The following is a 13,672-nucleotide window of genomic DNA, read 5'->3' as shown; positions in this document are numbered from 1 at the left end:
CTGGCCTGGAGAATGAAGGTAACAGGTCGATTTTACCGCGAAGTGCGCAGTGTAAAAAAAATAAAAACCTTTATCAGAATTGCATTTTTTCACAATTCTACCCCATTTGGAATTTTTTCCCCGCTTCCTACTATATGGCATGCAACCGTAAATGGTGCCATTAGAAAGTACAACTTGTCCCGCAAGCCCTCATTAGGCTATATGAATGGAAAAATAAAAAGTTAGGACTATGGGAAGGTAGGGAGTGAAAAATGAAAACGCAAAAATGGAAAATCCCCCAATCCTGAAGGGTTTAATGAGAGTGATTAACCCGTTTGCTACCAGATAACACAGAACCAGACATTTTTTGGGTTTCTTCTCTTCATGAGGAAACACAACCTGGAGCCTGACTCCTCCCACACATGATCACATGGTCATGACATCATCACAGGTCCTTTATCTCCCCTACCAGCACAGCCTGGGGCCTGACTCCTCCCACACATGGTCACATGGTCATGACATCATCACAGGTCCTTTACCTCCCCTACCAGCACAGCCTGGGGCCTGACTCTTCCCACACATGGTCATGACATCATCACAGGTCCTTTACCTCCTCCAGCATCACAGCTTGGAGCCTGACTTCTCCCACACATGGTCACATGGTCATGACATCATGAAAGGTCCTTTAGCCCACTAGTTTCCACCTCTCCCATACGTGTAGTGTCCAGCGGTGGAGGTGGAGGTATGTGTACAGTGACTGCTATTGTCTGTCAGGATTACTGGGGCAGAGGGCTCATTAACCCCTTCACTACCGGCCCTGGATCCCCTCTCCCTCTGGAGCAGACACTGCCCTCCAGCCCCTTCCTCAGTCTGTCCAGCAGTGATGGAGCAGTGGTGACCTGTATACACAGTGACCACTACTAGCTTTACTCACTGGATAGAGATGACTTCTTTCTATTGAGAAATGACAGGACTTGGGAAGTCTTCAGCTTTAAGTGTCTGGAGTGATGGACCAGAGTCTAACTTTATACAGACATCACCGCTGCAGCCGTCACTGACTATAGCGTCATGTGAAGGGGGACCTGCTGTCACTGCTCTGATCTCAGACATGGAGGAGTTGCCGGGACAAGCTCTTCATCTTGTAAGGGGTCAGACCTGACTGAGGAGGGTTCAGGTTCTGGAGTCGTATACGAGGCTCCTGCTCTAGAATGGAGGAAGGAGACCGGCAGCACTGGAACAAGGATGGTTACTGATCTCTTGTGGACAATAGGCCAAGTGGTTACAGGAATCAATAAGGCAACTAACTTTGTGGTTATAGCCACAACAAGCATGAAGACACTGAGAGAGCGTAGTCTCTAAGGGTTCTGCCAAACTTTTTCTAAGCTTTTTTTGGCTTGTGGTGTGTTTTTAGTCACAAGTTCTTTTTTAGGCGTTTTTATACTAGACATGTTTATTGACAAACACATAAAAAATGCTAAATAAAACAAAAGAGGAAAATGTCTTGATGGGGTTGTTTACCCATGGGGACTTTCTCTACAGCCACCAGTATGGCTGGACCCGCTGTAGTAATACTTACATGATGCCTACTGGTGGGTTATAGCTCTATCGCCGTCCCATAAGCTCTGCAGGTCCCTGGTCTCCCCAAATTAACATTCACTGGGTCACGTGATGCATCGGTTGCAACACTGAAATGACCCGCGACTAGCTATGCTTCTGAGATGATGTGCCTTTGTGGCTTCTGACAGCCATTTCCACTTGCTAGATAGCTGCATGCAGGAATAATGCTGGCTCTTTCTCTCCACCAACAGCAGAATTTTACAGCTCACTCTGTTCTCCCTCTGACCACAAGGCACTTCTGTTTATCCTTTATTGCCAGCTTCCATGGGAACATTGGTGTTGTGGCCCTCACAAAAATTATAATTCAGCATAACTTTTGATGCTTTACCAGGCAGATAACTCTTCACTGCCTCTGGTATACCTTATAATATACATTGTACAATGTATACAGTGTATTCCGCAACATAAACAGTGCAATTCATCTGCAATGCTCATCGACATCCAGCATAATAAAATATAACCTCGAAGTATCAGTACATGTCAGACATTCTCGTCATGACCTCAGTACATACTGTACAGGGCATTTCCACCACAATAGTGCACATCAAAATCGGCTGCCTTGCTGGTGTCTCTCAATAGTATAATGCACAAAATATATTTTATTACATAACAACACAACATGGAGTATCATATATTGTCTCAAGTTACCTGGTGCACTTAACTGCAGAGAAATATAATAGCAGGTATAACGTAACAAATACACTGCTCAAAAAAATTAAGGGAACACTTAAACAACACAATGTAACTCCAAGTCAATCACACTTCTGTGAAATCAAACTGTCCACTTAGGAAGCAACACTGAGTGACAATCAATTTCACATGCTGTTGTGCAAATGGGATAGACAACAGGTGGAAATTATAGGCAATTAGCAAGACACCCCCAATAAAGGAGTGGTTCTGCAGGTGGTGACCACAGACCACTTCTCAGTTCCTATGCTTCCTGGCTGATGTTTTGGTCACATTTGAATGCTGGCGGTGCTTTCACTCTAGTGGTAGCATGAGACGGAGTCTACAACCATATATTACATTCATATATACCCTGCACATGTAGAGGCACTTAATATCGTATATACATTTAGTCGTAGACTACTGGTTGCCTACTCTTGACATGTGCATTTATGTAGTATTTTGTATTGATTTAAAATATAACTTTTATTATTTGTGATAATACTAAAATGAATTTTTTTTCCCAATAATTATCTAACCTACTAGTTAAAACTCTCTCTGGACTTCGAGATGGTGCTTCCTTTTCTATTTATTTTTTGATTTTTATTTTTATACACTATAACTGCAGCAGTGGTGATTAGTTAGCAGTTGCTATCGATTAATCAGCCTTTGTGGATGCAGGCTGCCTTATATTTCAATACTGTATTTATACCTTATCTTATAGTAATTAGGTGGTTATTACTGGTATATTTTGGCTCCAGCACTTGGATACTTTAGAGCCAGCCTGCTTGCTGCTCGTTGTCCAAGACTTGTGACTGTAGCCTATTTATTGCAACATTGTTGCCTGTAATTGCCCTGTAACTTTTCCTATATAGCTGCTGCTATGCGCACCACTGTCTGCTGGTAGTGCTCTTTCTGTAGTCTAACTGCTTTGATCGCTGACTATTTGTGACAGCCTGTCTCTGTTTAAACAGTCTATTGGCCCACTATTGCGGTTTGCTGCGTTTGCTTGTAATGCTGTTGCCAGCGTGGTGCCATGGTGGGCTGTCACTAAGTTAGTCAGGCGCTGGGTCACTGATCTACTAGATGTCCAGAGTCTAAAATTCTAATTGCTGCCCCCCGACATGTTTCGCCATGTCCATGGCGTCTTCAGGGGATCGGGCAGTCTGCACGGAGTAATTGTGTGGCTCAGTTCTTTATAACCTCCCCTAGGGTGACGTGACATGTGCTCGGCCTATCACTGTCCTTGTAAGACCTCGCTTACTTGGTACCTGGAATCTGTGTGGCTAGTTGGATTCAGTTAGAACTGACGTGCGTCTTCTCGCGATAGTTGGTCAGTTTACGCGCATGTCATTTGACTTAGAGTATTTTCAGTTTGTTGTTATTCTTCGGCCGATGATGCGCATGTCTTTATCCTGTATCGTCGTGTAATTCCTTTTCATACCTCACTGCTTCTTCATTCTTTTGCCATTGGTTGGCTAGTTTTCATGATTTGTTAGCGTTAGTATTGCCATCTGAAGTTAGGTCTCTACTAGATGTGTATTGATTTTGTATATAAATCTAGGTGGTATTTATGATAGCTACTTATGTCTGATGATTTATGAATTCTATATATTTATTTATTGGTTGTTCTAATTTTATAGTGATTCTTTGGTGCTTTGTGTGAACAATTGTATTTGAATTTATCAATTTACTTCTTTTATTACATTATAATTATATCCATTGGCTATCTGCTTGTGACAGTTATAATGGTGATGGTGTGCTTACATATTTGCCCTAATTAATTGACAATTATTTTATAGTTGATCTTTATTCTATGATATATTAATTTCATAGTACTTTTATACCTTTTGTGATTTTCAAAAATTATTTATTGTGATTTTGAATTTTTGTGTATATTTTTTATTTAACGTGAAAGTCAAACTTTGTATAAGAAATTTCTAGATCGTGGATACCCAAAAAAAGTACTACATAAAGCCTATCGAAAGGCCAAAGAAGTAAAACGTAGTGACTTATTACAAGATCGCAAAAAGGAAAATACTGAAAAAATAGTGAGCTGTATAGGCACCTACGATATCAAACATAAAGAAGTCAGTAACATTTAAAAAAAATATTGGAATGTTTTAAGAATGGATGAGGACATACAGCAAGTGATTACACCATACCCCTCCATTACATACCGACGAGGACCTAACCTCAGAGAACAGCTTGTGCACAGCCATTTTCAGTGGAACTATCAACACACAGAAAAGACCACATGGCTAACCACAAAAGGATCTTATCCGTGTGGCGATTGCCAATTTTGCTGCAAGATGCTAGCTTGTAAGGAATTTGAAAATCCGGTTGATCAGAAGAAGTACAAAATTTCCCAGTATATAAACTGTAAGACTACAGGGGTAGTTTACGCCATACAATGCAGTTGCCCTAAAATATACGTGGGAAAAACAGTACAACAACTCAGAAGAAGGGTATCAAAACACTTCAGTGACATCAACCTAAAAACGGACAACACCCTATCCAGACACGTACAAGCAGTACATAGCGGTAAAAGCGACAGCTTAAAAATATGGGGAATAATAAAAATCAAATCAGGCCCGAGACAGGGCGATATAGATAAAAAACTACAGCAGGAAGAAACGCGCTGGATTTATAGACTAAAAAGCCTCACACCTCAAGGTTTAAACGAAGGCTTCACGTATGCATCATTCCTGTAATTAATATACGAAAAAAATGCACACCCTTAAAAAATCATAAATATATGAGAATTATCAGGTATCTAACTATTATTAAACCATGGAGTAGTGGCCAATACCTACCCAAATCACAATCCATATAATAAAAAATCTAAAATATATTAAAAATTAAAAATCAAATCATTACCTCACTGTCCAGTCCATCCGAAGTGAAGTATCCATCTGTGAGTAAAATCAAGAAATAAATAATTGTTAGATAGAACTCCAAATCATGTCTCTACCACATAAAAAAGTCACCAAAATAAAATAAATACCAATTAAAAATTTAAAATAAAAAATAAAATAAAAATAAAAAAATAAAAACTCTTTAAAAAAATAAAAATACACTTAAAATAAAATAAAATATATTTAAAAAAATAAATAAATAAAAAATATACACAAAAATTCAAAATCACAATAAATAATTTTTGAAAATCACAAAAGGTATAAAAGTACTATGAAATTAATATATCATAGAATAAAGATCAACTATAAAATAATTGTCAATTAATTAGGGCAAATATGTAAGCACACCATCACCATTATAACTGTCACAAGCAGATAGCCAATGGATATAATTATAATGTAATAAAAGAAGTAAATTGATAAATTCAAATACAATTGTTCACACAAAGCACCAAAGAATCACTATAAAATTAGAACAACCAATAAATAAATATATAGAATTCATAAATCATCAGACATAAGTAGCTATCATAAATACCACCTAGATTTATATACAAAATCAATACACATCTAGTAGAGACCTAACTTCAGATGGCAATACTAACGCTAACAAATCATGAAAACTAGCCAACCAATGGCAAAAGAATGAAGAAGCAGTGAGGTATGAAAAGGAATTACACGACGATACAGGATAAAGACATGCGCATCATCGGCCGAAGAATAACAACAAACTGAAAATACTCTAAGTCAAATGACATGCGCGTAAACTGACCAACTATCGCGAGAAGACGCACGTCAGTTCTAACTGAATCCAACTAGCCACACAGAATTCAGGTACCAAGTAAGCGAGGTCTTACAAGGACAGTGATAGGCCGAGCACATGTCACGTCACCCTAGGGGAGGTTATAAAGAACTGAGCCACACAATTACTCCGTGCAGACTGCCCGATCCCCTGAAGACGCCATGGACATGGCGAAACATGTCGGGGGGCAGCAATTAGAATTTTAGACTCTGGACATCTAGTAGATCAGTGACCCAGCGCCTGACTAACTTAGTGACAGCCCACCATGGCACCACGCTGGCAACAGCATTACAAGCAAACGCAGCAAACCGCAATAGTGGGCCAATAGACTGTTTAAACAGAGACAGGCTGTCACAAATAGTCAGCGATCAAAGCAGTTAGACTACAGAAAGAGCACTACCAGCAGACAGTGGTGCGCATAGCAGCAGCTATATAGGAAAAGTTACAGGGCAATTACAGGCAACAATGTTGCAATAAATAGGCTACAGTCACAAGTCTTGGACAACGAGCAGCAAGCAGGCTGGCTCTAAAGTATCCAAGTGCTGGAGCCAAAATATACCAGTAATAACCACCTAATTACTATAAGATAAGGTATAAATACAGTATTGAAATATAAGGCAGCCTGCATCCACAAAGGCTGTTTAATCGATAGCAACTGCTAACTAATCACCACTGCTGCAGTTATAGTGTATAAAAATAAAAATCAAAAAATAAATAGAAAAGGAAGCACCATCTCGAAGTCCAGAGAGAGTTTTAACTAGTAGGTTAGATAATTATTGGGAAAAAAAATTCATTTTAGTATTATCACAAATAATAAAAGTTATATTTTAAATCAATACAAAATACTACATAAATGCACATGTCAAGAGGAGTCTACAACCCACACAAGTGGCTCAGGTAGTGCAGCTTATCCAGGATGGCACATCAATGCGAGCTGTGGCAAGAAGGTTTGCTGTGTCTGTCAGCATAGTGTCCAGAGCATGGAGGCGCTACCAGGAGACAGGCCAGTACATCAGGAGACGTGGAGGAGGCCTTAGGAGGGCAACAACTTATCAGCAGGACCGCTACCTCTGCCTTTGTGCAAGGAGGAACAGGAGGAGCACTGCCAGAGGCCTGCAAAATGACCTCCAGCAGGCCACAAATGTGCATGTGTCTGCTCAAACGGTCAGAAACAGACTCCATGAGGGTGATATGAGGGCCCGACGTCCACAGGTGGGGGTTGAGCTTACAGCCCAACACCGTGCAGGACGTTTGGCATTTGCCAGAGAACACCAAGATTGGCAAATTCGCCACTGGCGCCCTGTGCTCTTCACAGATGAAAGCAGGTTCACACTGAGCACATGTGACAGACTTGACAGAGTCTTGAGACGCCGTGGAGAATGTTCTGCTGCCTGCAACATCCTCCAGCATGACCGGTTTGGCATTGGGTCAGTAATGGTGTGGGGTGGCCTTTCTTTGGAGGGCCGCACAGCCCTCCATGTGCTCGCCAGAGGTAGCCTGACTGCCATTAGGTACCGAGATGAGATCCTCAGACCCCTTGTGAGACCATATGCTGGTGCGGTTGGCCCTGGGTTCCTCCTAATGCAAGACAATGCTAGACCTCATGTGGCTGGAGTGTGTCAGCAGTTCCTGCAAGACGAAGGCATTGATGCTATGGACTGGCCCGCCCGTTCCCCAGACCTGAATCCAATTGAGCACATCTGGGACATCATGTCTCGCTCTATCCACCAACGTCACGTTGCACCACAGACTGTCCAGGAGTTGGCAGATGCTTTAGTCCAGGTCTGGGAGGAGATCCCTCAGGAGACCGTCCGCCACCTCATCAGGAGCATGCACAGGCGTTGTAGGGAGGTCATACAGGCACGTGGAGGCCACACACACTACTGAGCCTCATTTTGACTTGTTTTAAGGACATTACATCAAAGTTGGATCAGCCTGTAGTGTGTTTTTCCACTTTAATTTTGAGTGTGACTCCAAATTCAGACCTCCATGGATTGAAAAATTTGATTTCCATTCTTTTATTTTTGTGTGATTTTGTTGTCAGCACATTCAACTATGTAAAGAACAAAGTATTTCAGAAGAATATTTAATTAATTCAGATCTAGGATGTGTTATTTTTGTGTTCCCTTTATTTTTTTGAGCAGTGTATAATGCTGGCTTGTCCTCAGCAACACTCACAAAAAAGTGCAACTTAGGTGATATTACCACCACAACCAGGTCAACAGTTACCCATAGTGACAGAACACTGAAAGATTACACTTTCTTAGCAAGGAAACAAGGCAAGACTGTTTCCAACCCTCTCATAAACTCATCTTACATACCATAGAGAAAGTAAGAACACAACGTCTACACTTTATTATCTCCTCCGATGTCTCCTCAGAAACGTCACATAACAGATCAACTTAGGTGGTATTCAAACCCAGAGCAACAGAACACTGAGAGGTTACATTGTCTTTATAAGAAGTCAAGACTGTCTCCAACCCTTTTATAAACTCGTATTCCAATCCATAGAGAAAGAGAGAACGCAACATCTAGGATTTTACATTTTCTCATCTTCTCTCCATTAACGTTCCTACAATATAGGATGCGCTCAGTGGACATCTTCTATATAAGATCTTTCTCCTGACTGACCCGTCAAGGATGGATAGGGACAGGAACAAGATGGCGGACAGTATAATAAATCTCACTGTAGAGATCCTCTTCTGGCTTACTGGAGAGGTGAGAGATTCTGATGATGTCACATTACATCATCTTATCTATGTTACTAACAGATGGACATGACTGGAGAGGTGAGGGACTCTGGAGATGTATGTAGTGATATTTATTACTGTGTCTCTTCATAACCAGGACTACACAGTAGTTAAGAAGACCTCTAGTGAGCGCTGCCAGGACCCTGTGTCTGAAGGATGGGGAAGAACACTAAGCCCAATCATGGGACCTCCACCTCACCACTTAATACATAAGGAAATCAATAGAGAGAAGATCCTAGAACTCACCAACAAGATGATTGAGCTGCTAAATGGAGAGGTGACACTGCTGGGAATGCTGGGACATTATACAGGAGGGATCTGGGTGATAATTTTATCATTGTGTTGTCAGGTTCCTATAAGGTGTGAGGATGTCACCGTCTATTTCTCCATGGAGGAGTGGGAGTATTTAGAAGGACACAAAGATCTGTACAAGGACGTCATGATGGAGGATCACCGGCCCCTCACATCACCAGGTAATAGACATGACTAAATACACATGTCCTCCCATTATCTGTATGTAAGGAATGAATTCAGTCACTGGATGTGTTTCCTACAGTTAAGGAAGAGAGAAGAACATCGGAGAGATGTCCCAGTCCTCTTCTTCCACAGGATGGTTCAGAAGAACATCACAATGTCCCACAGGATGATCAGGTAGGAGTAGATAAGGTCTCATGAAATGTCCCCTACGATCTGTAGAAGGCTGTGAAGATCTTGTGTTCAGTCTTGATTTAACCAACAGTATTATATGTTTTATCCTTGTGTAATGAGAAAGGTGGAGATGGCAGGAATATAACTGACCATAGACATCACATGTCATATGGATCTTCTCACAATTTTCTGGTTATAGTGACTGCTGGTTGGAATAAGAAACCATCAGGCTGGATTTTAAACAGGAAACCTGAAAATATTTGGTTTAGATAACTCCTGCTGTCCAGTCATTTTGGTTGACATGTTAACTACTAATAATAGTCTTTATTTATATAGCAAATATAAAATATAAAATAATGTGACGCACAGGATGAGCCTGAGATCAAAAGAGGTGCTCTCAGTAGAGTAGATTCATCCAATCTATTCAATAAAGTGACAGTATGAAAAAAAGGTACACTGGGCACTCTCAGATATCGCGACCAATATTGAATTTATTATATATAATACTAAAATAAGTGCTACCTTATAGTGAAGGGTACTGGGCACAATCAAAAATCACAAGAAAAGTCGAGGGCATAAACAATCATCACAAATAAAATCGCTAAATATTCGATAAAATAACCCTAAATGAAATCGCTAAATATATGGCTATATTAATTTTCGAACTGTATCAGCATTCAATAGCAGCATTCATGGGTATAAAATATGTAACATTCGAATCAGAAAGATCGATAGTATTCGATCCAAACTTTGGAATCTGAAGATAAAAGTCTAAATCCCATATGAATCACTTTGGAAGAACAAGATTAATCACTTGAAACTCGAATACAGTTTATGATAAGCTATTCGCCCAAAGATTGTCCTAGCGGCGTCCCACTATACTGGATTCCCTAACGGCGTCCCGCTGAAACACTTAGCTATGTGTTTCCAACACACATAAGCCGGCATACAAAAATCGAACAGTCTTACCATTCGATGAAACAAATGCCCATACGTTGCTCTAGACGTTGGTCTTTTCGATGCAGTCGACCGTAGTCTTACGAGTTGTGCAAATTTCTTCCATCTAGATCCCCACGCCGGCGGCCTGTTTGCACGTGGACTTCGATAATTGTGCACGATCTTTACTTCGACAAGCTTTAAAGAGGACCTTTCACCTGTATAAACGATGTTAACTGAGTATGCTGCCATATAGAGCGGTGCCCGGGGATCTCACTGCACTTACTATTATCCCCGGGTGCCGCTCCGTTCTCCCGTTATAGGCTCCGGTACCTTTGCTTCTTAAGTTATAGTAGGCGGGTCTTCTCTTGTCCTGTGGGCGTCTCCTTCTCCTAGGCTGCAGCGCTGGCCAATCGCAGCGCACAGCTCACAGCCTGGCGGCGCCCGGGGATAATAGTAAGTGCAGTGAGATCCCCGGGCGCCGCTCTATATGGCAGCATACTCAGTTAACATCGTTTATACAGGTGAAAGGTCCTCTTTAAATCACCTACTGCGCGGCAGACGGTACTGGACGGGCAATTTCTTATATTAATATTCCATTACATTTGGCAAGTGGTCCTTTGGGGGGGTTTGAATCAGACGCGTTTTGGGGTATTAAATAACCCCTTCCTCAGTGGTTACTAGTCCCCCCAGAATGCCCCTCTTTTATAGGGGATATGGTATCATACAAAATCCGGTCCTGATCCTCTTGTTCTTTGAACTAACCATAATTGAATATTGATCAAATAAAATCAATGCTGCTATATATGCACGATATTGTCAACTTCAGGTAATAAGTATACAAAATTGGAACTTCCAATAGAACAATAAAAAAGTCATAATTAAAAACAATCACAAATAATGTCCTAGCAATGTTAAAATTTAAAAACCCACCATACAGTTGTACAATCCTAGTGGTACTCTTATTTGGTCGAAAAAAACCATCTGGTCACCATGCGGTACCAGTGCGGTAGTGATGTGTTTAAAAAAAAAAAAAAAGGGAAAAAAGGAAAAATCTACCTTGACCTAATGTGACTAAACGTGTATTGGAATTATAATATACCATATGCCCCATACTTTCTGATGTTCAACATATTATCCCATTCAAACATGCATTTCTTTATTGTCGGGAAGAATATCGTAGCTAAAGGTGGAGGCCCTTTATTTATATAGCGCCAACATATTCCACATCGCTTTATAATCAGGATGTTCATGTACAAACTGAGTCATAAATAACATAGCATCAAAAAAGTCAGGAGGAATGAGGGCCCTAATTGCAAGAGCTTACAATCTATGAGTAGGGTTGAGCGAACCCGAACTGTAAAGTTCTGGTTCGTACCGAACTTTAGGGTTTTCGGCACCCGGACCCGAACCCGAACATTTACGTAAAAGTTCGGGTTCGGTGTTCGGCGATTTTTATGGTGCTTTTTGAAAGGCTGCACAGCAGCCAATCAACAAGCGTCATACTACTTGCCCCAAAAGGCCATCACAGCCATGCCTACTATTGGCATGGCTGTGATTGGCCAACTGCAGCATGTGACCCAGCCTCTATTTAAGCTGGAGTCACGTAGCGGCGCCCGTCACTCTGCTCGGATTAGTGTAGGGAGAGGCTGCAGCTGCTGTGAGGAAGAGATCAGGGAGAAATCTTATCAAGAACAGTTTTTTGTACTCAGCGATCTACAGCAAAAGTGGTTTGTGGGTGCAGTGCACAATTTTTTTAAGCCTGCCCTGAGCCAACTACTGCTGAAAAACAAACTTTTTTTTCTTCAGTTAGTCAATATCAATACATGATCGGCAGCCATTTTATGCAACGATAGTGCACCAGCACAGGTTATCTGCATGTCTGCAAGTCCACAGCTTTGGCATACTGGGGTGAAAAAAGCCTCTGATATACTGCACATCTAGGATTAGACAAGCATAAGTGACTGTCACATTTAGGACAGAAATACAGCTTTTTGGTTAGGGTGAAAAAACCCTCTAATATACTGCACATCTGGGATTACACGTGCATAAGTGACTGTCACATTTAGGCCATAAATACGGCTTTGGCATACTGGGGTGAAAAAAGCCTCTAATATACTGCACATCTGGGATTACACGTGCATAAGTGACTGTCACATTTAGGACAGAAATACAGCTTTTTGGTTAGGGTGAAAAAACCCTCTAATATACTGCACATCTGGAATTAGACAAGCATAAGTGACTGTCACATTTAGGACAAAAATACAGCTTTTTGGTTAGGATGAAAAACCCCTCCTATATACTGCACATCTGGGATTACACGTGCATAAGTGACTGTCACATTTAGGACAGAAATACAGCTTTTTGGTTAGGGTGAAAAAACCCTCTAATATACTGCACATCTGGGATTAGACAAGCATAAGTGACTGTCACATTTAGGCCAGAAATACGGCTTTTTGGTTACTGGGGTGAAAAAACCCTCTAATATACTGCACATCTGGGATTAGACAAGCATAAGTGACTGTCACATTTAGGCCAGAAATACGGCTTTTTGGTTACTGGGGTGAAAAACGCCTCTCATATACTGCACATCTAGGATTAGACGTGCATAAGTGATTGTCACATTTAGGACAGAAATACAGCTTTTTGGTTAGGGTGAAAAAACCCTCTAATATATTGCACATCTGGGATTACACGTGCATAAGTGACTGTCACATTTAGGCCAGAAATACGGCTTTGGCATACTGGGGTGAAAAAAGCCTCTGATATACTGCACATCTGGGATTACACATGCATAAGTGACTGTCACATTTAGGACAGAAATACAGCTTTTTGGTTACTGGGATGAAAAAAGCCTCTGATAATACTGCACATCTGGGATTACACGTGCATAAGTGAATGTCACATTTAGGCCATAAATGCGGCTTTTTGATTACTGGGGTGAAAAAACCCTTTAATATACTGCACATCTGGGATTACACGTGCATAAGTGACTGTCACATTTAGGACAGAAATACAGCTTTTTGGTTAGGGTGAAAAAACCCTCTAATATACTGCACATCTGGGATTAGACAAGCATAAGTGACTGTCACATTTAGGTCATAAATACGGATTTGGCATACTGGGGTGAAAAAAGCCTCTCATATACTGCACATCTGGGATTACACGTGCATAAGTGACTGTCACATTTAGGACAGAAATACAGCTTTTTTTTGGGGTGAAAAAACCCTCTAATATACTGCACATCAGGGATTAGAGAAGCATAAGTGACTGTCACATTTAGGTCATAAATACGGCTTTTTGGTTACTGGGGTGAAAAAACCCTCTAATATATTGCACATCTGGGATTACACGTG

At 41.0% G+C, this 13,672-nt stretch overlaps 1 protein-coding gene and 1 long non-coding RNA gene across 2 annotated transcripts in view; both read left to right on the top strand.

The window, feature by feature from the left end:
• Positions 1-672: 672 nt before the first annotated feature.
• Positions 673-8,927, top strand: LOC121004553. The gene is made up of 3 exons (XR_005779749.1): positions 673-721; positions 8,566-8,700; positions 8,830-8,927. It is a non-coding gene; the product is annotated as an uncharacterized LOC121004553 (long non-coding RNA).
• A 241-nt stretch (positions 8,928-9,168) lies between these two features.
• LOC121004486 (gastrula zinc finger protein XlCGF26.1-like) overlaps positions 9,169-13,672 on the top strand; it is a 253,774-nt gene continuing 249,270 nt past the window's right edge. Inside the window, exons 1-2 of the mRNA XM_040436735.1 lie at positions 9,169-9,205; positions 9,289-9,383. Of these exons, the coding sequence (XP_040292669.1) occupies positions 9,172-9,205; positions 9,289-9,383 (129 nt within the window). The 5' untranslated portion in view covers positions 9,169-9,171. The remainder of the gene's footprint in view (positions 9,206-9,288; positions 9,384-13,672) is intronic.

This window comes from Bufo bufo, chromosome 6, assembly GCF_905171765.1.
Source record: "Bufo bufo chromosome 6, aBufBuf1.1, whole genome shotgun sequence".
NCBI classification, from domain to species: Eukaryota; Metazoa; Chordata; class Amphibia; order Anura; family Bufonidae; genus Bufo; species Bufo bufo.
This window is presented reverse-complemented; position numbering and strand designations above follow the sequence as displayed.